Source organism: Hippopotamus amphibius, chromosome 11, assembly GCF_030028045.1.
Source record: "Hippopotamus amphibius kiboko isolate mHipAmp2 chromosome 11, mHipAmp2.hap2, whole genome shotgun sequence".
Taxonomy (NCBI): domain Eukaryota; kingdom Metazoa; phylum Chordata; class Mammalia; order Artiodactyla; family Hippopotamidae; genus Hippopotamus; species Hippopotamus amphibius.
In genome coordinates, this window is record NC_080196.1 from 62,055,029 (window position 1) to 62,082,672 (window position 27,644).

Genomic DNA, 27,644 nt, shown 5'->3' on the forward strand with positions numbered 1-27,644 from the left:
TTGCCAACTGGGGGCCAGCAGAGGAGATGCTCCCTGTCCTGACTGCTAGCCAGTTAACAAAAGTAGTTCAGGAAGAAAAGTTCCTTGAGCCTGGAATCCTTCCCAGCCCCCAGGCTTCCAGAGATTCAACCCGAAGGCTGGGCTGCTTCCGTCCTCCCGGACCTTCTCTCCCTCCCTTTGCACCTCCACCCTAGATAGCATCTCTAGCCCTTTTTATCTGTCTTCCACCTCTTCCCCACTTTGCTCATATTTGTTCTTTTGTGGGGGGAACTGTCACCCACAGTTCTGCTCTCTTGTCCCGGGAGGAAGAGAGGCTTTCAGTTTGCCCACCCTCTTTAATCTGGGGGGAGCAGTGTAACAGATGCACCATTCACACATTGGAAAACTGCTCTGCTGACAGCTTGACTGTAGTCATCAGACAGAGAGGCTGGTGGGGAAGGGATGGGCCAGGTGGGCATGAGAGGGGGAGGTGGAAAGATGACTCACATTGATTTCCAACTATGGATAATCCAAAATCTTTCCTATGTGTTTTGGCGTATAGATTAATACGGATGTTGGTTACATTGCCCTGGGCCCTGCTCTGACCAGTCTCGTCTGAGCTCACATGCTGGCACATTGAGTACACTCACAGGCCCGTACACACACCCCTCCTCCATTTTTGACGACACATGGCTTCAGAGAAAATGTGCACAAACGCAGCAAGGAGAAAGAGAAAAGAGGCCAGTGGAGGCAGTGTCTGGGGCAGAGGTAAAAGGGGAGAAAGGACTACTACACGGGAGAGTGAGGCAGGGGTCACAGGCAGGACCATGGTATCACAGACAATTAACTAAGAAAGCAGCTTTCTACTTCAATGGGGTCTGTACAATTATGCCTTATATACCTAATGTCCATTTGGGGACAAGCACCCCGACTAAGGCACATTTGCAGGATGGCTTGGGAACTTTGCCAAGCTTAGTGTCATATTTTGCAGGATCTAAGTCCATTTTACAGGAGAAAAGGCCTCCAAAGTCAAATAAATTCCAGGAAAACCTAGGTTAAACAAAGCCATAATGAAGAGAGAATTTGGGTTGGGAGGGAGATGTTTTTATTTGTTGAAGTGCCATGAACTGTCCCAGAGGGGCCTGGCTGTTAACCTTCTTGGCCACAGAAGGCCCTTTCTCAGGGAGCACCTTTTAGGGCCATTTTGGGAAATGCTGATGTAGTGTAGTCTGTAAGGAGATGCACTCGCAGTTCCAGAAGGTGACTCCTAAATCAGCTTTGAGAACCTAATCCATTCCCACCTGGGAACTGCTTGTTTCAGAAGGTGACTGGGAGCCACGGATGCTTCTGTATCCTGTCCTGGGATGTTGGGAGGAGGACACGTGTGCACTTCTGCGGCCTGTAGTCCACGGAGAAGGCGCTCAGCGAACTTTCGCTAAGAGTGTCCATCTGTCCTATTATTATACATTATCAGTGTTATGAGGGGTTCACAGGCGCGTGCTCAGTCCAGGGCAAGAGCCCCCGCCCTCAGGGGGCAGTTTTACTAAATAAAAGGATGGTGCGGACGGCCCCTGGGAAGGCTGTGGCGGGCTGACGCGAGCCGGCGTGGGCTGGCCCCGGTGGCCACCCGGAGCCGGGCTGGGGCGGCCTCGGCCCGGACGGAGCGGGCGGCCGGGCGGCGCTCGCGAGGGAGGCGGCCGGACTCGGCGGCGGCGACGTGCGCTCCGTGGCGCCTCCCCTCCCTCCCCTCGCACTCCTCTCTCTCCCCAGGCCGGCACCCCGTGCCCTCCCGCGGCCAGGCCCCCTCCTGTCAGGGAGGACAGTGTCCAATAAGCTCCTCCGCCCGCAGGTGTGTCCGCCCTCTCCCGCCGCAGGCGGGGACTGAGGTGCCGGGGCCGGCCGGGGTGGGGGGCGGGCGCCTCTCCAAGCCCCGCCGCGCCGCGGGCGCCCCGCCTGGGGGAGAGGGTGCCCGGGACGGCAGCGCCGCCCGCAGCCGAGGTAGAGCGGGGGCGGCCCGGCCCGGGACCGCGCGGGTCGGGAGCCAGGGAGCCTCGGCCCCGCCCGCCGCTGGAGGGGCCGCGCGCACGCGGGCCGCGGGCGGCACGAGGCCGGGCCGGGCCGGGGCGGGGCCCCGAGGGGGGCGGAGCCTCGAGCCCCGCCCCCGCCCGGAGGCGCGGCGGGAGCGGGGAGGGGCCGCCGCCCGCCCCGCCCCGCCCCCGGTCCCCGCCCTTCTCCCCACCCGCCCCCTCCCGACCCGGGCGGCCCCGTGGAAACCCAGGCCCTCGTCCCTCGTGTCTCGCCAGGCTTCGTGAGCTTCGACAACCCGGCCAGCGCGCAGACCGCCATCCAGGCCATGAACGGCTTCCAGATCGGCATGAAGAGGCTCAAGGTGCAGCTGAAGCGGCCCAAAGACGCCAATCGCCCGTACTGAGCGCCGGCGGGAGCGTCCCCCGGGGGAGACCAGGACTCGCACAGGTAACCGGGGTTGGCCGGGGCGCGGGGACGGCGGGGCTGGGGAGGTAGCTACCGGACGGACCCGCCGCCTTCTCTGGCCTCTGTGGGCTCGGACCCTCGCTGTGCCTTGGACCCGCTGCGCCCGGCTCGACCTGCTCCTCGCCCGGTGCCTAGGGGGCAGGCGCAGAGCTGCGGTCATCCCGGCAGAAATGGGTATGGCCATTCCCCTGCCGCAGAGCCACGAGGGGCAGGAGAGAGGGAACTGCCCTGAGAAGGTCTACACTGGCAGTCCTGTTTGCCAGAAAACCCTGGGTTGAGCAGATGGCAAGCTCAGAGCTGGGAGAGTTTGGGGGTGGAGTGGGCTCTGTGGGGAGCTGTGGGCCTGTGCTGGGGCCTTCTCCCAGACTCCCTGGCTCTCTCCTGCCTGAAGGGCTGGTGGCTTTTAGAAACTTGACCCCTTCACCCCTCCAGTTCCCTGCAGCTCAGTCTGGAGAGGAGGGACAGGACTTTTCAAAGGTAACTTTACCAAAAAAACAAAACAGGATGGGCCAGAAGCTGAGGAGGGTGGTGGTATGGGACTGGGGCCACTTACCCTGCCCTCTTTACAGAGGCTACGATGACTGGGCAGGGGTCACCTCTCCCTCCTGTCTGGGTCCTGCCTTACAGCTGGAGGCACAGTCTGGGCCACTCCTCTTCCAGGCCACGTGCTCCCTGGGGTGAAGCAGCTTCCTGGGGAAGGGGGGAGGGAGGAGATGTGCCTGGCCATCCGAAGTCCACCCCCTGCCTGGTTTCCCCCATCGTGGTGTGCTCCTGCCGTCCCAGCTTGTTCACAGGCCAGGGCCAGGCTGCGCAGCCCTCCGCTGCTTCAGCAGTGCTGTGCGCCAGGTGCAGTTAGGTACTCAGCGTGAGTAAGGCTGCTCAGAATCCTTGTCCTCAGCAAGGGAGGCAGACAACAAACAAGGACATGATCAAGGAGTAAATTACATAGTGTGTCAGCATTGTTGGTTACAGTTAAGTCAGGTGGTCAGGGTAGGCCTTGTTGAGAAAGTGACATTTGAGCAAGGGTTTGAAGAAGGGCAGGCCGGGAGACACGCTAGGGTCTGGAGGAGCACATCCTTGCGCAGAGGGAACAGCCAGTGTGCAGGCTCCAAGGTGAGGGCAAGGTGGTGTGTTCAGGGACCAGCAGGAGGCCAGGGTGACTAGAGGAGGGTGAGCAGGGTGGGTGTAGTGGAAAAGGAGATCCCAGAGGTGAGGAGGGCCATCTCGCGTAGGACCCACAAGCCGTTGCATGGACTCTAGCCTCTCCTCTGAAATGGGGCTGGGAGGAGCCATTGGAGAGCTCTTCCCAGAAGAGTGATGTGATTGACGTGCATTTCAGGAGGGTCGCTGGCTGCTGTGTTGATAGATGGTAAGGCCCAAAGCAGAGGTCCAGCGCCTGGACCACTCAGTCCAGGGGGACAGCAGTCGGTGTGGTGTGAGGGAGTTGGTGCTGTTTGTAAGGAATTAGAGGGGGTGGGAGAGAAAGAGGCGTCAAGGATGACGCTTGGCTTTCGGCCCGAGTGACTGGAAGAGCAGAGTTGCCATGACCTGAGGTGGAGAGGGGTTGGGAGAAAGGTCAGGCACATGACAGTTACACATCCGAGTGGAGGGTCATAGTCTGGAGTCTGGGAGGGAGGTCTCCAGTTTCCCAGTCTCCCCTCAAATCCCACCGCTGCCAGCAGGACCCCTTCATCCACCCAAGAGCAGCCACACTCACCTTCTCCTGAAGAGGGTGCTTGAGTCTCTACTCGCTGCAAGGCTGGAAAAGCAAAGCCCACCTCTCTTGCTTCCTGAGTTCCCACCCCTGCCCATCTGTGGCCTGTACGAAATGCACACACACACATTCGTTCACTTTCCTGTGCTAGACGCTGGCTTAGGGCCAAGATGCAGAGACGCATGGGCACTGTCCTGCCCGCCTGGAGCCTCTGGCTCTGTGCTCCCACAGACATGGTGGCATTTCCATAGGAGGGGAGGGACGGTGCAGTGAAAGCGCCGTTTTGTGACATGGAGCACTTTTTCTTACACAAGTGTAGTTCTGCCATTAAGGCATGACCTGCGTCAAGGTGCTTCCCCTCTTGACTTCCATTTCTTCAGTGATGAAACCCAGGCGTTGGAGCCATCAGATGACTTTTGAGGAGGCTGCACGCTCTGGTGTCATGCCCTGAGGGGCATGCCGGAGTGTTTTGTGGCTCCCCTCAAAACAGCTTGTCTCAGCCTCCTAGACCTCGAGGCAACTCAAATGCAAGAAAGGAGAAAACCCAAGATCAGAGAAATTCCTAGATGAAGGGGTGAGGAAGACAGATATGTTATTTGGGACAGAAGGTAAGAAGTGGTCCTCAGGGTAGAACCAGTTAGCAGTCATGATTGGGGTGGGGCTTGAGAGGAGTGACTTGAAAAGCAGAGTGGTTCTTCCACCAGGGAATACAAAGGCCGGAAGGATGAGAACCACAGACTTTCACACTGCACTTACCATGCACGAGACAGTTCTCATAGGTGACAACTCTAAGACATAACGGTATACTGGTAGCTGCCTATAAGGAAGGTAGTGTTATTATTCCCATTTTACAGATGGAGCACAGACCGATTAATTCACTTGCCAATCAGCTACTGAGTGGTAGAGTCATGATTTGAAGGCGGGGGGTGGGGGGGTTACTTGCAGAGGCTGAGCTCTTAACCCTGTCAAGTAAGGAGTACGATAAACCCCACTGCTGTCCTCACCCCACCCCTCCTACCCCAGAGGGTCCTGAATATCAGAGGGGACACATCATGACATCTCACTTCTCTGGGGTCAGCCATCTGACTACCCCTCCACTAGGCAGTTTTCTGAAAAACTGTGATGTCACATAGCTTCTACAGTAAAGTTGACCTTTTAGCTCCATTCACACGATTTTAACAAACGGTGCCCTCAGGTTCCCAGCCCAAGACTGCTAGACGCTGCAAGGGAAGGCAGATGCCATCGGGGCCAGGCTTGGGGACTGCAGTGGGAAGTGGCTGCTGCCCGCAGGGAGGGAGGAAGCGGCACGCAAAAGCCGCTTAGAAACTGCACGGTTTTACAGGCCAACAGAGGATGTTTACAGATGACGAGTCCTAGTTGCTCAGAAGGGCAGAGCTAGCCTGAGCAGGGGCTCAGCGGCCGTAGCTGGGTGTGAAGAGGCACAGGGTGGGGGGGTCTCAGGGCCAGTGATGAAAGACAGAAGGCAAATAGGCGGCCAGGTTGGAACTGGAGTGAGGGGGTCTGGGGAAGGAGAGTGGCCCCGGCAGGGCAGCCGTGGAGAGAGGGAGTGTGGTTGGGCTTTGGTTCCGTAAAATGAGGCCTGGGTAGGGTAGGGTCTGCACATCCTGGTGGATGAAAGTGTGGGTTCTGGGCTTCCTTGCTGCCCCTCCTCCTGTGCTAAGATGGAAGTTTCTCCCAGAAATCTTTATGGGGAAACTAAGAGGAAGGAAACAAAGGCAGCGAAAGTGGGCAGAAACACGGACAGAGCCAGGTCCCGGAAGACACCCAAGTCCCTTGTTCCCCCTCTGGGCCCGAGCTGAGGGCGGGTGTGCAGGTGCCCAGCCCGGGGCTCTGTGGGGCAAGAACCCCCTGAGTGACATGTCTGACTCCCTGGGAGCCCCGTTTCTGCTGGCCCTTGGGCTTTTGCATAGCATCTGCTGCAAACTTTGCAGGCACAGATGCTTCGGGTCCGACCGGCCCAGTGCTGCGTTGTGGCTTTGGGCCTGGGCCTTCTCTGGCTAGAGGCCAGCTGTGTTTAGGTCCTGGCATCTGAACTGGCTCAGCTTGACCATAATTTCTTCATCCAGGTCATGAAGTGGGGCTTCCCAGGCCTGATTCAAGCTCCCCCAAGCTGGTCAGTGACCCTGTGGCCACCTCTAGGGCTGTGCTAGGAGAGGCTTTTCCAGAGGGTGGCCAGGCAGGGGTCACTCTGCGGGCAGAGGTGTCCCTGGTCCCTAATGAGAGTGGTCAGCTGCGCACGGGCAGAAGCCCGGGGAGCCTCCTTGGCGGCTGAGTGTGAGAGTGTGTTTGTGTGCTGGGGGCCAAGTGTGTGTGAGAGATGAGTGTGTATGAGAAGGTTCCTTAGATGGAGCTTTGGGGAAGGGCTGTGTGATATTCAGGCTTGAATCCCCAGCGTCGGGCAGTGCCGGGCATGGAAGGGTGGCTGGAGGAAAGCTGGCAGCCGGCAAAGGAGCACAGAAGGGTGGGGAGGAGTCGTTGTCCCAGGACTGGGTGGGGGTGTGCCTAGGAGTCCCTTAGTTACAGTTGCCATGGATGACACCGATGGCGCTGCCCTCTGTGCCGCGAGGCTCATGGGATCTCAGCTCCCCAACCAGGGATTGAACCCAGGCCCCCAGCAGTGAAAGCGCAGAGTCCTAACCACTGGACCACCAGGGAATGTCCGCCTCCTCAGTTCTTAGGCCTCTTATCCCATCCCAAGGGCTTGCCAGTTGGCTCTCCTGGGTGGTGGGTCTCAGGATTTTCTTTCTGGAGGGGCTGGAGATGCAGGCGGGCCTTGGTGGGCCCTGGTCTCCGTGAGGGAGATGTGCTGGGGGAAGAGCAGGATGGGCAGGCAGGCCAGGGCTCTGCGGAGGAGGACGGGCCAGGGGCTCTTCTGAGAAGGCAGAGCTGGAGGCTGGGTTTCAGCTTAAAACAGTCACCTCTCAGCTGTTTTGCATCTTATCCACAGTGACGTGTCACGATCTCAGGCTTCCCTTCCATACTCCCTGAAGGAAATCACAAAGCTGAGAGCGGAAGCCGCGGCGTGTAGAAGCCCGGTGCATCGGAAGCCCTGCAGGCTCTGCAAGCCTGAGGCACAGCCTTTGGCACAGGCCCGGGTGCTGCAGGGGAGCAGGGGCTGGGGAGCAAGCTCTGGGGTAACCATGAGGAGGGGTGGGGCTGGGGACCCCCAACGCCCTGGGTGAGGGCAAAGGACCCCCCAAGGTGAAGCGTGCACAGGACCACTCAGATGGGAGTAACTGGATGATGCTTCATAGAGAAGGGAACTCAGCCTCCACCAGTTAGGGCTCCGTCAGTGAAGGTCAGTGAAGAAAGCAGGTTGGGGCCTGGGAGACGCTGTACATGGGAGGGGTGTAGGGTATGCAGGAATGGAGAAGGGGGAGGTGGGATGGGGGGAGGGCGGCAGAGCACAAGTGACAGCAGCAGAGAGGGGGGATCCAGAGCCTCAGCCCGCCCCTCTCCGGGGGACTCCCCTGCTTCGTGTGACCTACGCTGCAGGGCACCCTAGTCTTCCACCTGGCCCTTCCCTGGGTCAGAGCTGCAGAGCCTTCTAAAGCCTTCACCTGCGGAGAAGCAGCCTCACTGTGGCCACGTGGGCCACCTTGGGAGCAGAGCAGAGGAAGTAAGGTGATCATGAAAAGAAATCAGTTGTGCCAGGGCGTGTTTGTAGAATTCTGAGAACATTAGTGTGATTCACTCTGCATCTCAGAACTAAAAGTCTTCATTTTCTGAAGGTTCTGAGGAAAGAGGGTTGAGGCAGAGTGGTCGGGAGAGGCTCACCACCTCAGGCAGTGGGTGCTCTTTTAGCGGAGGCGCCCTGCTCTTGGGATGGCGGCCATGGGGGGGCGGGACCAGGTGGGAGGGCTGGGTTGCTGCCCGCGTGGACCGTACTGGGCAGCGGGGTGTTTCGTGGATGGACCCCACAGATACAGCGGTCGCCTTAGCCAGCCTCTGACCATCCCCCCCCCTCCTCCCCCCCCCCGCCCCCCGGCAAATTGGGGCCACCCTGTCAGGCTCCCCCTGCTGGTCCACAGGCTGAAGCTACGGAAGGCTGGGGAGGCGAGGGGAGCTCGGACCCTGGGGGAGAGAGAAAGGATCACGGGTGGTCAAAGCAGAGCGCGTGCTTCCTGATCTGCTTGCCGGCCAAGGTGGTTTGAGGGGCCCTTTTATTTTTTTTCCGGCCCCCTCGCCAAACTGCCTACGCCCTCCCTTCTCTTCCCAGCGCATGATGGATGCCCTTAGCGGCCCCGTGTGAGGTTCCGCTACTGTTCACAATGTATCATGTGTCTGCACAAAACAACCGTGTGTGCGTGTGCGCGTGCGTGCGTGTGTGTGTGTGTGTGTTGACGTGCCCATGTCGTTTGTCTGCCAGCTTCCTCCATCCTTTGAGTTTTTTTCGGTTCTCTTATGATTTGACTGCTGTTCTCTCATCAGAGCTTTTAGATTGATGCTGTGGTCTGGTGCTGTATAAATATTTTTCCTTTTAATTTCGTTTTAACTTCTTCCTTGCCCTTCTTCACCCTCAACCTGACTCTCCCTGCCCCCCCCCCACACTCCCCAACCCCACCCATCCCCCTCCTCCTCCCCCCTTGCCCACACTCTCTTGTCCTCTCTTTCTCTCTCTCTCTCTCTACATATATAAATATATATATAAATCTTTTCTTCTTTTGTCATTCAATCAAATTCCAACAACCCAACCAGGGCCAGTCAAATCCACCACAGTCTCGCGCTGAGCTAGGAATAAAGTTCACGTAATCACATGAGAGTGGAGAAAACAGTCCCCCATCCGTAAGTTCAAATCAACTCAAAGTTCACAGTGTGACATGATGGCGTCATGTAACAAGGCTAAGAATCGGTTGCATGACAATTGCCGTCAAGTTTCGTGGAGGTGCTGTGATTGGAGCGTTTTTCTTGGATGTTGTATCAGTTGATGATTGGCCAGTCATGATCACACGTGCATTTTCTTGACTTTTGTGCTGCCACGATCTTTTTTGCTGTGCTCATTTTCGTTTCGTTCTTGGTGCTTGCAGTGGTTTTACTTTCTGTTGTTTGGTTTTTCTTGTTCAGCGTTTTTTATGCTTCTCTAGATGTCACATAGAGAAAAAAACAAAATAAAAGAACAAAAAAAATAGTAAAAATAAAGATGAATTCCCGAATTTTCGGACATGGGATCATTTAACTGTGCAAACCATTATTTTTTTTTCTTAAAAATAAGGAAAACATCTTAAAAAGTATCTATGCGTGGTTGATTTACTTGCACTTGAAAATATTGTGATTTTATTTTTTTCTAGAAATTTGGGGGCCTTTTTCAATTGACACTTTCCTAGGTCTGGTCTTTTTCCAGTTAGGCTATTTTAAATCTCACTTCAAAAGGAAAAACAAAAAGAAAAAACAAAAACAAAATCTCTACAGTAACAGAATGATAAAAAAAAAAAAAATTCTAAACCAAAAAACTAGAGTTCAAAGCCCGAGGCCTCTGAGAGAGAGCCCGGTAACAATTGTAAGGTTTGTATTGTAGCCACTTCTGCTAAATTAAATGTGGGGAGGGGAGGTGGGGACCTGGGGGTTGGGGAGGGCTTTTTGGTTGGTTTGGAAAAAATAGTACTGACAAAAGCAAAATGCACCTTTTTGTTTACAACTGAAAAAGGGTCCTTGACAAGTGTTTTTTAATTTTATTATTATTTTATTTGGTGTTGTAATTGTTTAGATTGCTGTGTACGGTTTGCTGTTTGTTGAATCAACAGTGTGAAAACCTGCCAGCATGGATTGATATACGCATGACGTTGTCCCCTCAACTGGGGGCTTTGCAGTTCTAACTCTCTTGATGTAACCAGTCACCCCCATGTATAAGTGGAAGCTGCTTGCTAGAATGGAGACGAGTCTCATTTGTTAATTCACAATGATTAAGCATTCTCCTGATTCTAGTCAGATCATGATTTTTTTCCTGTGAAATGCAAAACAAAACACCAAAAAGCCACCATTCAAAACAAAATGGAGAGCTGTCTGAGTTAATTTAAATGATTAAATCCGTTCTAACTTCTTTTAGGTTCTCCCATCCACTTCCTGGAAGTGCTGAATTTCCTCTAAATTCCCTGGCATGTATGAGAAAAATATGATGTGTGTGTGTGTATGTGTGTATCTATGCATATACATACACACATATCCACATATATCCACATATGTGCAGGTGAATATATTCTACACATATATCCAGATATACATATATATACATAGCCTCGCAAATAGTTACTGACCGTGGGAAAGAGGCAGTTGGCTTGGAAACTGGGCGAGGATTCTGCAAAATTCATGTCACCGATTGTGGGGAGGAGTGGTCTGGGGCGCTAGATTTTGGCTATCTCGTTTGCTAGGCTTCTGTATACATATTGTATCTGGGCTAGATCCCTCAGAGATCAGTTCAATGATGAATTCATATCCCACAGTCCCAAATTCTTCCCTTAGATCTAGCCGTCCCCCAATCCAGAACGCTAAAGGAACCCAAATCGAAAACCCTCTCCCAACAACCAAACCTCAGCTACAGCCATCACCACTAGACCTCCCAGTGGTTTCTCACTCTGAATAGAAGAGTTGATTTCTTTTTTATGTATCATGATCATGACTAATTCTCATACTGGTCTCTTCCCTCCCTCCCGCCATCCCCCAGAGCTCCCGCCCTAACCCCCGAGGCAGGTTCTTTTTGGTGTTTGGATGTATTTGTGTTTCCTCTCTTGGCTTAATCAGCCCTGATTTTCTTCATTTTAGGGCAGGATGCTGAACGGGCTACATTAAAAAACAAACCTCTCTCTATATATATTTATAAATGAGAACTGTTGGATGACACCTTTGACATATCAGCCAATATCAATCAAGCTGAAGACTCCAGACACTCTCTGTGACTGTCACATTTCTTCAAGGAAAGTATAGCGTCTGTGGAGTTCAGAGGGCACGTGTTTGGGGGATTATATATATATATGACATAAAGAAGAAGAAGAAGATGAAGAAAAATGAGAAAAAAACCACAAAAAACAAAAAAGGCAACTTTAAAACAAAATAACTTGAGACAAGATGGGGAGGCTGCAGGGCTGGGAGCTGGGAAGGGCCGCTGCTTCCCGATCCCCGGGGCTTTTCCAGCCCGTGGGCGCCTGAGGCAGGCTGGGGCAAGCGGTGTGGCTGGTGGGGCCTGGTCCCCAGGGGGCGGCTGGGAGGTCGCCACTGAACATCTCTATCTGTCATTCCTTTAGCTATTTAGGGACCAAAGGACCAAACTTTTTATTGCAGATGTGTAGCTCTAGGTCAAATAGAGGGGGAACGGAGGAGAACCTCCTTCCTGCCTCATGGCTGTTCTTGAAACAGCTTAGAGCGATTCTATGAAAATGTAATAAAAAAAACAAAAACACACAAAAAACACAAAAAACCCACAAAAAACAAAACAAAAAAAAAAAAAGGAAAAATAATGCTTTCAATGCTTTTAAAACAGCAAGATAATAGTTCTTTGATACTTTAAGAGGCGCTTTGATTACCCTCATTCAAGTCTATGACACTTTCCTATGGTTTTCTGTATTATATGTCTGGATGGAGCTGTTAATATGAACAAATTGGTGGATATTTGGGGAAAGCAACAAAATATGAAAACTCGGTAACCGTGAAGTGTGAGAAAAACAAGGAGGGGAAAAAAAAGGGACTGACAAGGCAAGATAATTGTTGTGAAAAGTCTGTAAATGCTTCTAACTCTTCCCCCTCTTAAAACCATAATAGTTGTACAGAATTTTAAAAAGGAGAAGTTTAAAATACCTATATAATAGACGAAAAATTAGAGGAAAGCAAAAAATAAAAAAAATAAAAATAAAAAAGGAAAAAAAAAAACTATAGAAGTTAGCGTTATTGCTAAAATCCCAGATGTTGTAGGACTGTACTTTTGTAGAGTTTAGACTGCGCATCAATCCCTTCTCCCGGCGAGTGCTGTTGGACGCCGATGTTGACCCCGAGGGCCAGGCCGGACCCGCCCAGACCTGTGGGCCCCTGGCTGCCCACCTCCGGGGGAGGCCGCGCCGCTGGCAGGAAGGCCCGTTGCTGCTGCCGCCCTCGCCTCGCTTCGCTCCGGGAGCTGCGCGCGCTCGCCCACTCTCCGCAAGCCCTCGACACCTTCGCTTCACTCGCCTTCCATGCTTGCTCCAGAGACTTTCCGGGCAAGGGAGACCTGGGAACTTTCATCTTAAAACAACTAAACAACACACACACACACACACACACACACAAACCTTAAACAAGAGAGAGAAAAAAAAACAATCTTTGAAGAATTTCTGAAACTGTTTACAAGGAATTTTGAAAAACAGGGATGTTTAAATGATGCCGGCTCTGTTTTTCTGTAAATAAATTTGCATATTTTGTAGGACTTTTAATTGTAATGATAGAGAAAAAAAACAAGGAAAACTATTTAATGAAAGCACGATATTTATCTTTGGTAAATGACTTTAGAGCAGTTAAAAAAGACATTGCTTAAAAAAAAAACTCAGAATCAGAAAAAAACACTGAATTATTTAAGAACACATATATTTTAAAGTATAACATATTTATTATAATTTATTTGCACCGTTGGGAAGACTTGCTTTGGCCTTCCACCTTGACACCCTCCTCATTGATGTCCAGTTCATCTGGAGGCCAGGGGGGCCCTCGGACCTACCATGTTTTTTTCTTTTTTGCTCTAGAAGAACATCTCTCTGGTTCCTCTCAGGCCTTCTGCCTTTCCTTTCTTTCTATTTTGTTGGTTAATTCTTATTTTTAAAATTTTATTTTTTCTTTATTTTGGCTCCTTTTAGGATGTCCAAGTGTTGTAAGAAAAAAAAAAAAAAAAAAGAACAGCTGCAGTTCAGTACAACTGCTCTTTTCACACTCAACTCCCTAAAACTCCTTGTAACCTTCTGTAACTATTGGATGACGCTTTCTCCAGCTTAGCCCTAAATAAAGCACAGTTTAAAAAAAAAAAAAGGCTCTTCCGTGGTGGTCTGTGGTTCATGGAATCTGGCCAGCCGGGCCTCTGGGCCCTAGGACTGGCCCACTGGAAGTAGCTTTGGTCTTTCCCTCCATGGAATCTGTCTGCTACCTGGACCCTCTAGAAAAATCTCTCTCAAATGGTGTGTGCCTCTGGAAGTCTCCACTGCAAGCCCATTCCTAGGTTCCTGGGCAGGGATGGCCACCGTGCCCAAACCTGACAGAAAGTCCCCTTTCCTCCCTGACTTGAGTTGGTGTGGGGGCTAGTGCTGTGAGGAGTTGAGGAAGGAGGCAGTGGAGGCAGGGCCCACAGGAAAGGGAGGTGAGGACACAACCCAAAACTTGCCACCGGGCACTTTGCCCTTGGTCGCGCCGCTTCCACTGCACTGACAGTTTGCCTGGGTGGAGAAGACCGAGGGTTCTAGGTGATCCTCAGAGGTGGGGTTCTGGTGGGAGGAGCTTGGGTGCTGCCATCTCTGTATCATGACAGAGACAGGGAGACATCCAAACCCTGAATGCCACAGGAGGTTTGAGAGGAAGGTATGGGGCGCGGCGGGGAGGGTTCCAAAGGAGGAAGAATGTGAAGTAGGGCTTGGGGGAGGGGACATGGAGAGGCGGGAACAGGTCCTCCTGAGGTGAGAACCCTGGCATGCACACCAGCCTTAAGCCCTCATCAGACTCTGTCCTGGGACAGCCCTTTCTCTCTGTTCCATCGCGTCCTCCAGGCCCAGCCTTCAGCCTTGCAGCCCGGTCTAGGGATGGGCAGGTCCCACCAGGGGTCTCCATCTCCCCCCACACGATGGGGCATGGAGAACACGAGAGTCCTGGGAGACACGGGTGTTTGTCTTTGTGCTCCCGTGAGAGGGGGGGAGTGGCTCTCCCACCTGTCCTCTCTGCAGAGGGGGAGGCGGAGAGCAGCGCGCAGAGCCGCAGCTAGAGTAGCGCCTGGACCCTGCTTCCAGCCTCTCCTCCCACCTGACTCCCAGGGCCAGGGCCCAATCCCGTGTTTCCCACACTAGGCTGTGGAATTCTTAGCCTGGGGAGAAAAGGCCTTTAGGCATCAGGACCCGGGGGCAGGCCTCAAGCCTTGGCTTCAAACTGGGAGACAGTTCTGAGAACCTGCCAGTCCCCTAAAATAACCCACACTGAACCTGCCAGTTCTGGGGAGCTTGTGGGGAGCTGGACTTCTTGGAGGAATTCACTGCAAGGGGCGGATGTCACACTGGGGGTTATGTTACCCTGTGCGGATCAGAAAGGTGTTTTCTGAGGAAGTCTCTGGGTTTTGAGCCTCAGACTATTCAAAACCGTGATTTCTGTTGGACATTTGCAGCCGAAAGCCACCAAGTCTGCCAGAGGATGACAGCTGCAACCATGCTGCCTCCTGTCACTCTCTCAGGCGCCAGGGAGCTTCCTGGGCCTCCCCAGGACTCCCGTGTGCCTTTGTCACCACCTCCCGCTGTGTATGCATCTCTCTGGCACAGCCCTCCCTCTCCTCCACTGCTCTGGCTCAGAGGCTGTAGGGGCCAGGGAGCTGCCCCCAAGGAGCCGAGCTGTGCAGGGCATCGGCCACTTTTGCTCTGTTCCAGGCATGGTTGACTGAGGAGAGAAATGAGAACACAAGGCCCAGATGTGAATCTGCCAGTTCTATAAAATAAACCTATTTAAAACCACACACCAAGTGACTAATGTATGCACAGCGCATTTAAGAGAGAATGTAATTTATTAGCCTCTGGGGGGAAAGTCATAGGTTCCTTGAAAAGTTGCTGAAAACTCTCAGGTCACTTTGCACGATTACAGGGAGTTCAGGGCTCCCACAGCTCATCTATCATCCCCTGATTAAGAACCTCTGATTTGCAGTGTTATTTAAGAAAACCCAAGACACAATTCTCATTAATTTCTGCTTCTATCCTACGGCTTCTGTTCGTCTGCTAGTACAGTCATCCCTTGGAATCTGCAGGGGATTGGTTCCAGGACCCCCACAGATAACGAAATCCGTGGATGCCCAAGACGGTGCCGTACGGTTGGGCCTCCATAACCGTGGCTTCTTCATTCGTGGGTACGGAGGGCTGGCTATATACTACCTGCAGCGTGTGATTCCTTCATAGCGCCCCTATTTTTATTTTTGTTTATTAAAAAAATTATTTTTAAATTATTTTTTTATTTTTTATTTTTTAAAAATCTTTTGGTCGTGCCACACTGTATGTGGGATCTTAGTTCCCTGAGCAGGGACTGAACCCATTCCCCCTGCACTGGAAGTGCAGAGTCTTAACCACTGGACCACCAGGGAAGTCCCTCCCCTATTTTTAAAAGACTTTTTATTTATTCTTATACATTTTTATGTCGAGCATAATGGAAAGCAGAGATACTTGCATAGCTACCCCTGTGCACACAGAACTTAACTTTAACCTACATCAGCTCATGAATTATTTTGAAGTTATCATTTCATTGGTAGATACCTCAGTTTCCCCTCAGTGTTTCTGATGCTGCATTGATGTGTTCAGGCTGGCTCTGGCCTGTCGGGCAGCTGCAACCTTGCTGTGGCAATCGTGGGGCTTTGTGGCCTCTCCCAGCCCCATCCATGGGTGGGCACTGGCGCCTGGTGTGAGCCCAGGCCTCCCTCCAGCCTCTGTTCAGCGGCACTTTCAAAGGCCTTTTAGCGCTTCATCCACCCCATTGTACTCATATCTTCTCTCTCTCGCTTTTCTCTTTCCTTCTCTCCCTTTCCCCTTTTCTTCTCTCCCTTTCCCCCTCTTTTCTGTGTGATGTTAACATGAAAAAAGTGTTTACTGAGACCTTTTAGTTAATAGCTCCCATCGCCTTCTGGGTTTTTATAAAGATCCGACATTTTCCCTATTCTAAGCTGGATCCCACCCTCTCCTGGACACAGAGCGCCAGTACACCGGCTCTGCCCCAGAGCTTTCCCACCCACACAAGTGCCTCCAAGTCCAACATCCACCTCCCAAGTTCTGCTGCCACTGGGCTGGGCAAATCTGCAGCTCCTCCTGGCACGGGGTCTGCAGGACTAGTGTTTGAATTATACCCGACTGAACCCAAATGGACACTCCCCCCTGGGTAAGGTGGGTAAGGACATCTGGGCAGTGAGCTCAGGGGCCCAGCCCTGTCCGAGGTGACAGCGTCAGACTTAGCTGTGAGTACGATTTGTCTCTCTCCCCAAATGGAATTCAACCCCAAACAAAAATTATTAGCTCCCACCAATATCCCACCTTTGATCGACTATTCACTCCAGGCAGTCAGGTATTCAGTCCATGTTGATTCATTGCCTGCAGGAATGAGTGATTTAAGAAAGGAAAGAAAGAACAAACTGCAGACAACTGAAGGCATGTTCCAAAGGGTAGGTGTTCTGGAAATGCTTTTCAAGTAGTAAGAGCATATTGGGAATAAGTGGTTAGCCAACACTTCCTTTCCCCTCAGTTGTGCATTTGCAAGTATAAGCTTTCACTTTCTAGCTTCCTCTCTCTACAGCCCCACCTTCTGTTTCTCTAAGCTGTGTTCCCTTCTCCCTGAAGGTCCCCCCTTCCCGCATCAGTCTCTGGTCTTCAACTCTCCTGGACCCCAGTACCCAAGGCCTGGGTAGTGGACAGCCAGCACTCCAGGCCCCCCCTTATCACCCCAACTTCTTTTCCTTCATGCTAGCCTGGCTCCTCATCTCTTCAGGGAACTCTGAACGTCTCCAACCCTGCTTGCACCCTTTGTGGACATCTAACCAGGATTTGCCCAGACCAGGAGAAGGGTTGGAAACTATGTCTCAGAGTGAAAAAGGCATGGGCTTTGATGCCAGGCTGGGGCGCATATACCTTCTGTGTCAATTTGGAAAATAACCTGAACTCTCTGAGCCTCCATTTCCTAATCTCTAAAATGGGGATAATAATACACCCCACCTCCAAGCGTCGTGAGGAGTAAATGAGAGCTAGCTACACACACATAGCCGCACAGCGTCCCACGGCTCCTCTGAGCTGTAAATTCCTTGATATTAGTGCAGATACTCAGAATGAGCAGTTCACGCTCCAATCCCCTCCTCCTTCCCTTTTCGTAGTTCCATTCCACTGACAATTCACCTCCCAACCAAAGTGAGTGTAACTGGACACCAGACCACTTTTAGTCATTTTCTCTTAAGTCCAGTCAGCCTGTGACACTCCCAGAAAGTGCCTGTCATGTCGGAGCGCGCACACCTGTCTCTCGCTGCTCACACTCCTCCCAGGGACCCCAATTCGTGGGTGCTCCTCTAAGCCTCCCCCTCTCTTCTCCCTTCTTTTCCCCAAGACCACGCCCCACACTACTGTGGCTGTTGTTGTCTGCAGCCATCCTCTCCCGGTTCATGTGGCCTCAGGCTGCAAATCAGTCCCGGTTCATGTGGCCTCAGGCTGCAAATCAGTTTGGTCTTTGCGTTTCAAAAGTGTTTTCTATTTTTTGGAATAGGTAACATGTTGATATATTTCAAAATTCAAAAAATATGAAAAAGAGTATAATGAAAAATCTTCCTCCCCTCGAATCCAGCCACCCGTTCCTGTGTCCAGAGGCAGCCAGTGTTACCAGCTGCTCTTGTTTACCCTGGTTTTTAGTGTGTAGATGTGTGTGCCTTAGTGTAAGGAACGCAGCTATCACCCTCACTTTCGGGAGGGGGCAGACCCAGAGCCAGGCAGTGCTGGGCCCAGGCTCCAGGCTGGCCCGTGGGATTCCCAGGAGATGAGCTCAGGCCCGGGGCTGCTTGGGATCCCTGGCTGAGTAGAGGAATCGGGGCCCTTTCAGTCCACACTAATCAGCTGGGCACTTCCCTTTGAGGTCTGGTGGAGCGGTCATTGCTGGGGTGCTTGCCCTGAGCTACACACTGTTAAGAGCTGCTTAATTATAATCTCATCTAATTCGCTGAGATCAGTGTTATCATCCCTATTTGACAGATGAGGGAACAGGCTCAGAGAGGTTAAGGCCTTGCCAAGATGACTCAGTGCCAGGGTTCCAGCCCAGGTCTGCCTGCAGAGCTGCGCCCTTCATCTCCACATCTTGTCTCCCTCAATTGTAAACTCCCTGCACAGTCGCTCCCCTCCAACCCTTCTCTTGTATCTCCCAGCTCCTTTCCCTCCTCCTCACTTTTCTCCCTCAGTAATGTCACTTTTACCTTTAGGAAATGGCATCGCCTCTACCGACTTTGCTACCAGTCCTCTTCTTCGCTCCTCTCCTTGATTATCTGGGCTGGCCCGGGCTCTCAGAGGTGAGGGACGGCAGGTTAGTGAACGTTACCCTCCCCGCCTGGTGGTGGGGACAGAGGGAGCACGTGGAGGGAGAGAGAAAAAACCCAAACACCCGGTTAGCTTTTATTATTAACAAGGAGAGGAAATTAAACTGAAATAAATGGAGCACTTGTTAACATTTTATGCAGCTACCTGAAGTTCAAAACCCTTTTGAGCTGTGTCAGCTCAGTTTTCCCCAGCACGGTAAACTCTGGAAAAAACACATTGTTAAGATCAGTGCAAACTGTTCCCCATCACTCAAAATCAAGGGAAAATTATAACCATTTCTGAAGGCCCTGTACTCCACTAATTGAGACGTGAAGATTCCTCTCGTCTCAAGTCTCCACGTGAATCATCTTTGGTACCTCCCTACCTCCTCCTGGGGCCTGACTCTGGGAGCTGTGGGCATGGGGGTGGCAGGAAACCCAGTGCACCCAGGTGCTATCAACCTGTCTCCCTTCCCCTCCCCGCTCAGGGCCCTCTTGCGGTCCAGAGAGGGGCTTCGGAAGCAGGGCTGCTCTGGGGCATTTTCATTCTGCACAGGCGGCCCCTGGGAACTAACATGAGGGCCACCAGGCAGACCCAACACCCCTGCCCCATTGCACTCCAGCCCTGCTCGGGACCTCGGATCCCATTGCTAGGCCTTTTTCTTTGGGTAAGACTTGGGCTTCAATTAGTTTTGCTTTTTTAATGAAAATCACCTTGATGGGAGGGTATCTGTTCCCTCACCTGCTCGACTTAGCGCACCTACCAAGTGTCCTCTTGGTGCTAAGGATCGGGGGTTGGGTGATGAAGATGTACACACATAGCCGCCTTCTGGGCACAAGGCCACGTGTGTTGTGGGTGTGCTCTCTAATCCTGGAAGTCATCCTGCAGGGTGCTATCAGATGACCAATCAGAGGCTTGGGAAGGTAAGTAACTTGCCCCAAATCACACGCAAGTAAGTAGTGGGTCCCAGCTTCAAAATCAATTGCACTCACCCCTCCCGTGAGGTTCCCTGACAGGTAAATAGCAGGATGGTGTGGTGAATTGTGCAGGGGCCCTGGGGTAGCCCTGAGGAGGGAAGGCCAGTAGCCCAGGCTGGGGAGGAGAAGACACTTGGGCCAACTGTGGGAGGGTGAGCAGGAGTTAAACAGACCCCAAGGGAGGGGGACATGGAGGAGTAAATGACCCCAGGCCTTCTGCGGAACTGCAAGATGTCTCAGGCAGGAAGGGGGTATGCTGTGGAGACACAGGGCCTTGTCTAAGAAGAATCCATTACCGATTGCCAGGCTGTATCCTTGCTACCTCATCAGCACCATCCCAGCTAACCCTCCCAACAAGCCTGGACCCCATTTTACGGGTGGGCTTCAGTGACATACTGGAAGTCACATGGTTTGGCAGAGCTGGGGTTTGAGCCCCGGTCCCCAATATTAGGGTCCATGCTTGTAATCACTGTATTACTTTGGAGGGGGCTACCTTTCCAAGGCACAAGCGTAAGAACCCTTCACTCTGAAGAGTTAAAGACTATTTCCTTAAAGACTGTTTCCAAGCCTCAAACAAAGATGCACAGCCTAGCCACAGGGCAGAAGAGTGGAGACAGGGCTGGCCTGGAAAGGCTCAGACCTCTGTGCTTCCGTTTCCTCCTCTGCAAAGTGAGATGTCCTGGGTCTCAAGGATTTGGCGCAGCTCCGTGTGCCCAGAGCTGTCTGGTAAGTCCTGGGAGGGAGAAGAGGAAGGGCAGAGGAGGGATGCCTCGAATGCCCTCAGCCAAGCTTTCGAGATGAGAGTCACCTGGATGACAGAACTCAGCACCTGGATGAGCCGTTTTACCAATCACTCTGTTCAACTCTCGACTGGGCAGAAGACACTTGCTGCCCTGTCCTGAGTGCTGGGTGACCTGAAAAGGCCTCTGGGCTCGAGACAGCTCCTTTAATCAGGAACTACTTAAGGGCATTTTCAGCACCGAACTCAGTGGCTGGCACAGAGTTGATGCTCAGTGATGTTTGCTGAATGAACAAGAAGTGGTGCAGAGTGGGGGGACTGCCTCCTGCCAGCCCCTTTGGAAGTACCCCATGCCTGCACCCTCTCGGCAAGGCCCCTCTGTCCCACCATGTCCCGACTCAGACCAGAGGTCGGAAGAAAGCCTGCTGGTTGTGGTCTTAGTACCCAGGGAGCCCCTGGGGTGAAAAGGATCCTCTCGGGATGAGGGTCCTGTTGGGGCCCTCAAAGATGGCTTAGCACACAGGTTCTCCTGGTTTTCCGTTTCTGACCATTCAAATTCTCCTGCCCTTAGTTCAGGGTCCCTCCGCTCTGGGGAGCTCTAGCTCAAACTGCGCACCTATTTTCTGACCTCCTGTTGCTCTCAGAGTGGGGACCACTTCACTGGGCCCTTATTCACACTGTTCTGCGTTGCTCTGAGTATGTAGCTCCCTCCCAGCTGAAGGCCCTGAGGACAAGAACTGTCTCCTTTTCCAACCTGTCTCCTAGCACTGGGATGGTCGAAGAGGGCAGTGGGAGCACAGCAGAAGACTAAGGATTTAAACGGAATGTGCCCAGTCATCCTCAACAGGTGCTGAAACTCGTGGGTCTAAGGTAGACAAGAAACAGTATTTACATAGTCTCAAGTGACCCCACTCCCGACACATACACACACAACGTACTTATAAATTACACAGGGAAAGGTAGTGATTTTACAGTGGAGAAACCCGGCAGACATCACCTTAACCTGCTGATCAAAGTTAGCATCACCTGGAATGAAAGAAATAGCTATCATGGACCTCCTGGTATGATTAGTGGGAAGGACACAGCCTCACATATTCTTGCTGAAAATGCATAGCTCAACTGAGTCGTAAGAAAACAAACCCCAAATTAGGGAACATCCTACAAAATAAGTGGTTTGTATTCATCTAAAGAGACACGACGACTAAATGCAACTTATGATCGTAGATTGGATCCTAGCTAGATTTTATTTTTCTTTTGTCGAAAACAATATTTGAGGAAAGGAAACTTAAAAAGTTAAAAAGGAAAGTTGGCAACATTTAAATATGGTCTGTAGATTGGATAATAGTGCTCTATTAATGTTCATTTCCTGATTTCAATCATCGTCCTGTGGGTATGGAAGAGAATGCCCTCGTTTTTAGGAAATACGTGCTGAATTATCAGGAGAAAGGAGAGTAGGATGTCTGCAATTTACTCTCAGATATTTCAGAAGGATAGTGATAATAGTGTTTGTCTGTATATGTGTGAGAAAGAGTGAATGCTAAAGCAAATGAGTTAGAATGTTAACACAAGGGACTACGGCTGAAGGGTGTATAGGAATCCTTTGTATTATTTCTAAAACCTTTCTGTAGGCCTGACTTCAAAATAAAATGTGTGAAAAAATATGTGGCCGGTTTCAGCATTATCTGGGGATGCCTGGGGAGAGCTGTCAGCCATTTGGACTGGATGCTACAGGGACCAGCTCCCCACCAGCGCCCCTTTTTCCCCTGGAAACATCCTGGGGATCTGAAAGGAGAAACCGTCCCACACGGACATGAGCAGTGGGCATCACGGGCAGCACGACGGGGCCACTGTGGTTTCCGCCTGTAGACTATTGAGAACACACTAGCCAGTCCTGGCTCCTGGGGGTACCTATTCCCAACCCCATCCCCAGGGGAGCCTGACTAGCAAAAGAAGAAAACAACATCATCTTCAGTTCTGAAGAGAGAAGGGACAGATCTGAAAATACTAGAGAGGAAAGTGGAGACAGGGGAGGAGAGGGAAGGGCTGTGAGCCGCCCGCAGGCACCCCTTACGGAGGCGGGCGGAACACAGCTCCAGGGTCCCAGCTCTGGACAGCTCTTGACTCTGTCTGCTCCAGACAGTCCTCAAGGCTGGGGTCTGGAGAGTCAGGGCTGTTGAGGCAGAGGTGGCCAGGATGCTGCATGTAGGGTATGAGGCCATGAGAGCACAGTCCTGACTCCCAGGAAGGCAGCCCAGGCTGGGGGGAGAGAAGGAGGTAAACAGCATTCTGAAAGGGTCGGGTGTGTAGTGGGCTGCCCTGCTGGAGGCAAAGAAGGGGGCTGGGAGCACTGCCTGAGGTGGCGACCTTCGGAGGGTGAGTGCGACGGGGTGGGGGGCAGGGGCTGGCAGCCTAGCTTTGCCTGGCTGCCATGGAATCCCCAGTTCTCCATGCTTCGGAGGGGCCTGCTGCCCCTTGCCAGCCTTCAGATAAGTGACGAAAGCACCTGATGTGTATAAAGAGCTTCCCAGTTGTTTACCCAGCAGATGACGGAGCATCCTTTCGCTGCATCCCCCACGGAGTCTGTGAGCCAGCTGTGCATGTGCGTGCTGTCTACATTTTGCAGGCAGAGGCACCGAGCTTGCACTGGTGAAGGGACTTGCACATGTCACACAGCTACGGTGGCAGAGCAAGGATGTGAACCTCAGCCTCTGACGGAGCTCTAGGTAAAGTGCAAACTGTTGCGGAGTATCGGAATCAACACACGTCTCCACTGGGCCTATCATCCAAGACTGTCCATGAGCTCACTCACCTTGGGGGCCCCTGTCTCCATGCCTTTGACACAGTGTTCCTCTGTCTGGAGCACCCTCCTTCCTGCCCCGGCCCAGCAACAATATCTCATCTTCTGGGAAATTCTGATTCAAGTCCATTTCCCAGGGGCTGCTGTTCAGGCCTCTGGGGCTGCACCAACCTCTGGCACTTTAATGGCAGCTCAACATAGTTCCTGGGTGCTGCTGGAGGCCAGGAACCAGGTCACTGGACTTTGCCTAGTCCCTAACGGACAGTCCAAAGATGCTTCAGAGTTTCCTGAAGACCAGTGATTCTTGAATTCTTTGGATTACAGATTCCTTTGAGAATATGATGAAAGCTATGAATCCTCTGGTCCAGCTAAGCATCCAGGTCAGGAGGGAGGTGAGACAGGTGATGAGAGAGGCCTGTACACAGGGCGGCTCCCTAGCCAGACTGATGCTTTTGGAAGGGATTTCACATCATGGGGAGAGAGATTTTTCATTTCTGATAGAGCCCCACTGCAATACCTCCCCCTGGACAGGACAGGACAGGACAGGACAGGACAGGACAGAAGGGCCCTGGAGTCCCGGGCCGCATTTCTCTGTTCAAAGGCTAGCTGGCAGATTTCGGGGAGGTGCCACTAGCCAGGCCCTCCTGGGCTGTGGCTGCACCTATGCCCCTCCCGTCGGGTGAGAAGCAAGCAGAGAGGTGGAGAGAAGCTCTGCTTGGGGGTCACACTCCCAACTCCCTTCTCAGACTCATTGCTACTCAACTTTTTTTTTTCCTCCAACTCAGTAAATCTCCTATTATTCTCCAAGTTGATATAGTAAGCTGTGTCATTTTGAGAAGAAATACATAATGGTATATTAGAGGAATCATGGATCTCCTCATTCATGCTTAGAAAAAATTTATTACAATGTAAGAAAGTCTGAATAGCATGAATTTATTATAATGATTTAACACTTCTGCACTTGAGTTAAAAATGCCCCTCCATAAATAACTGTCCCTGGAAAACATAGCAAATTTACACAGTTTACCGTTGCTCAGTATTATATAAATCCAGCAGCTTAAATCACTTTCAGCTGGGAGGGGAACACCACCCACTGGGGCTGAGCTCATCCGATCTCAACTGGCAGTGACGAGAGGCAGGAGAGCAAGCTCCCTTCCTGCAGCCCCTCATCTCAGCACCACACAAGCCCACGGCAGAACTCGAAGTGCCTCAAGTATGGGGAAGAGGGGGCCCAAGAGAGGGAAAAGCAGAGTTTATAACTGCTGCACGGGTGAAGGACAGTGGGCCCCTGGCATTCCGGCAGCAGTCAGGCTGTGCGCTGTGGTCTGTGTGCTGGTGCAGCGAGGTGCCAGCCAAGGCCGGCAGCTGTGGACTGCGGAGGAGGGGGCGGGAGAGGCCAGCGCCCACGTCTCGTCCAGATCGTGGATGGGGCCTGGTCTTCTACCCAACCACCTCTTCCAGTCCTCACACGCGCAACACTGCTCTTCACTCCTGGGCCATCTGGTTCCTCCTCTTCCAAGGAGCCCCTGCTCAGAGCCTCCTCTGGCTCCACTGGACAGCCTGGCTGCCCTACTTTCATGGACACTTTGGCCTCATCTTTCTGGCTTTCCTCTGGGCTAGTTTCCAGGGCTAGGTCAGCAGGCCAGGCACCAAACTTGTAAGGTAGGGATATCATCTCCATTTTTACAGGTGATTTTCTACATTATTATATCTGAGGCTTGGAAGATAAAAGTAACTTGCTTAAATGTATACAGCTTACAAGTGGTAAGGCTGGGTTAATTCCAAGGTCAATATATGTATTTAGACACTTAACATTCTGATAGGGAAGACAAACAGTACACAAAACAGTACAGCACAGTTTGAGGTGGGCCATAGCAGAAGGCTCTACAGGGCACTGTTGGAGCCAGAGAAGAGCTGATGCTGTTGCCTGGGGTGGGGGTGGGGGTGTCAGGAAAACATGGCAGCAGTGACAATGAAACTGAGTTTGGAAGGATTCATCCCAAAGGGAGGGGCCTGGAAGTCACGCAGGCAGGAAAGAGCAGTGGCTTCAGGAGATGCCCAAAGACTCTGAGTTGCAAGGGCAGCAGAATGAAGGGAGGGAGGTGAGGTGGAAGGAGACGTGGGTGAGCTGTCAAGAGCCTGGGATGTCCCTCTCGGGGGTGTGCTCCTCGCCCCATAAGCACTGCGGAGTCCTTTGGACTTTAAGCAGGGAAGTTACAAATCTCAGATTTGTTTTGGAAAGAAAAGGCTAGTCAGGGTGGGGATGCAGAGGAGGCGTCCCAAGCCCCACTCTCCCCGACTCCTCTCAGCATGGCCCTCTCTCCTTCATGAGAGTTGCGAGCCGCCTGGAGTAGTGGAAACACAGCTCTGTTTCATTTCTTCCTGCCTGCCTCCCTCCCTCCCGTGCACCTCACCCATCCATCTAGCTGATAAATAATGACTGAGAGCCTGCAATGTGCCAGGAACCACACTAAGCTATGGGGAGTTAGTGATGAATGAGACTGACATCTTGGTCTGACCGTCTTGGGGCCTACAGTCTAAAGGAGGAATCAGATATGTAGGCAACCTAGCATAGGGAGTGTTACCGTGTACAAAGGGATAAAGGATGCACAAAGGGCTAAGAGAGCTCACGAGACTGTCAGGAAAAGGACATGACAGTGCCTTCAGGAACTAAGGGAAGTTCACGGTCATTGGAACACAGAAGTCAAGAGGAAGAAAGAGTGGGAGAAGGGCCTGGAGGTCTCCAGACTGCAGCGGGCCAAATCATCAAGAGCCTTGTGCACTAGGCTCAGCACTGCAAGCTCTCTCTTAAGGGCAATAGGAAACTATGTGACAGGTTAAGCCAGGACGTGACGTGATGATGACCCTGGTAGCTTTCTGGAGAAGAGTGATAACAGGTGACCCTCACTGAGCACGGATTTATTCTCTGCTGAGCACTCTACACGTGTTAGTTCATTTAACCTTCACAGCAACCCTGCGAGGTTGGTTCTGTTATGATCTCCATTTAAAGATAAGAGCGAAGCAGAGAGAGAAGTCACACATTCAAGGATGAATCCAGGCCACCCGGCAGGAAGGCCAACAAAGAGGCCATTGTACTAGAGAAGCATCAGCAGAGAGAGAGAGAGGGGTGGGCAGGCTGAGAAGTAGGAGGACTTGGTACCACTTGGAGACTGGGGGTAGGAGAGCAGAAGTGAGAAATGACCCACCCAAACCCCAGTTTCTGAGACTGAATTCCATTCATTTGGAATAGTCTAGCTGATGACCTTGGTTAAGTCTTGGTAAGCCTCATTTTCATCACTGGTGCAAAAGATATCACCCTCAAATTTTAGGTGTGCATGGATGTATGCCTGGCCTCATTCCATAAAGGATTTGAAGTGGCTTACAAGAAAAACCTCATAAAATGAAATGATTTTTTTAGAGTATGAAAAGAGGCCCCATCTTATAAGGACTGAATAAGACATACAGGGTCCAGCCCAGGATCTGGCGCAAAGTAGGTGCTATATGAGTTTCTGGTGTTTTCTGGGCACCCACTGGCCCGAGGTTCTGCATTCCCTCCTCCCTTCCTGGGACAGGGTCTGGGTTCCGTTCTTCCTTCCTGGCTCACTCTGCCCCTCCCACGTCATCATCCTGCAGTGACGTTATTTTTGTTCCCCATCTCAATTTCTTCCTATCCATGGCTTTGTTCTCCCCTTGGTTTGTTAACAGAAGTCCCTGATTTTTGCATCTCCAAGGAGCCCCTTTGATGATGCCCCCATACATCCTATGTTGGGAAACAATCTGTTTCCTGAAATGCATATATGGATTTATCTTCCCATTTTTATTAAGCACAGATTAATGTGCTGTGCATATAGATATGCCAACAAATCAGAGGTGACCCCCCCCCCACAATAACCGAGGTTATCACAACTTGATAGTGCTTCTCAGTTCAACATAAACAAGTAATATTACATTTGGCCTGTGCAGATTTCTCTGCAGACACACAAGATTTCCATGGATTACTGGTAACACCTGTGGGGGACCAGGCTGGGAATCAAGGCGAGACCCCCCTAACTTGGAGAAGTGCCCTGTAGCCAGCCTGAGCGTTCACTTCCATCAACCATTCCGGTCTTGCCTTCCTTTCATGAGCTGATTTCTGAGATGAGCAGTCCTGGACTCACTCTCCCCTAACACCTCACAAACTGGCTTCACCCAAGCCCAGTTTAGAGCCATGGTGATCAGGTGTTTGCTCCTGACTTTCCAGTACTCCTTGGCTGGCCAGCAACCAACGCCCACGGATGCTTCTTTTGTGATAGCTTTAGGAGATCTAATTCACATACCATACAATGAAACAATTTGAAGGGTGCAGTTCAATGGTTTTTAGAACATTTTCATCACCCCAAAGAGAAACCCCATACTCTCTAGCAGTCCCTCTCCATTACCCCTATTTCCCCCTACCCTAGGCAACCATGAATATATTCTCTGTCCCTGTATATGTGCCTATCTGGACATTTCATATAAATGAAATCACACCATACGTGGTCTTCTGTGACTGGCTTCTTTCACTTAGCATAATTCTTTCAAAGTTCATTCATGTTGTAGGATGTATTTCATTCCTTTTTATTGCCAAATATTCCACTGTGTCTATATGCCACATTTGTTTATCCATTAATCAATTAATAGACATTTGGGTTGTTTCTACCTTTTGGTTATTATGAATAATGAGGCTATG

At 51.7% G+C, this 27,644-nt stretch overlaps 1 protein-coding gene across 13 annotated transcripts in view; it reads left to right on the plus strand.

Moving 5' to 3' along the window:
• Positions 1–13,148, plus strand: part of CELF4 (CUGBP Elav-like family member 4) — a 295,827-nt gene extending 282,679 nt beyond the window's left edge. For 9 of the 13 annotated variants that reach the window (XM_057699751.1, XM_057699756.1, XM_057699755.1 and 6 more), the window contains 3 exons: positions 1,750–1,828; positions 2,283–2,454; positions 10,964–13,148. In XM_057699751.1, coding sequence (XP_057555734.1) covers positions 1,750–1,828; positions 2,283–2,454; positions 10,964–10,990 — 278 coding nt within the window. In that variant the 3' untranslated portion in view covers positions 10,991–13,148. Of the gene's footprint in view, positions 1–1,749; positions 1,829–2,282; positions 2,455–8,905; positions 8,960–10,963 lie in introns of those variants that run through there. The other 4 variants (XM_057699749.1, XM_057699750.1, XM_057699752.1 and 1 more) reach the window with 1 other exon arrangement.
• Positions 13,149–27,644: the final 14,496 nt, after the last annotated feature.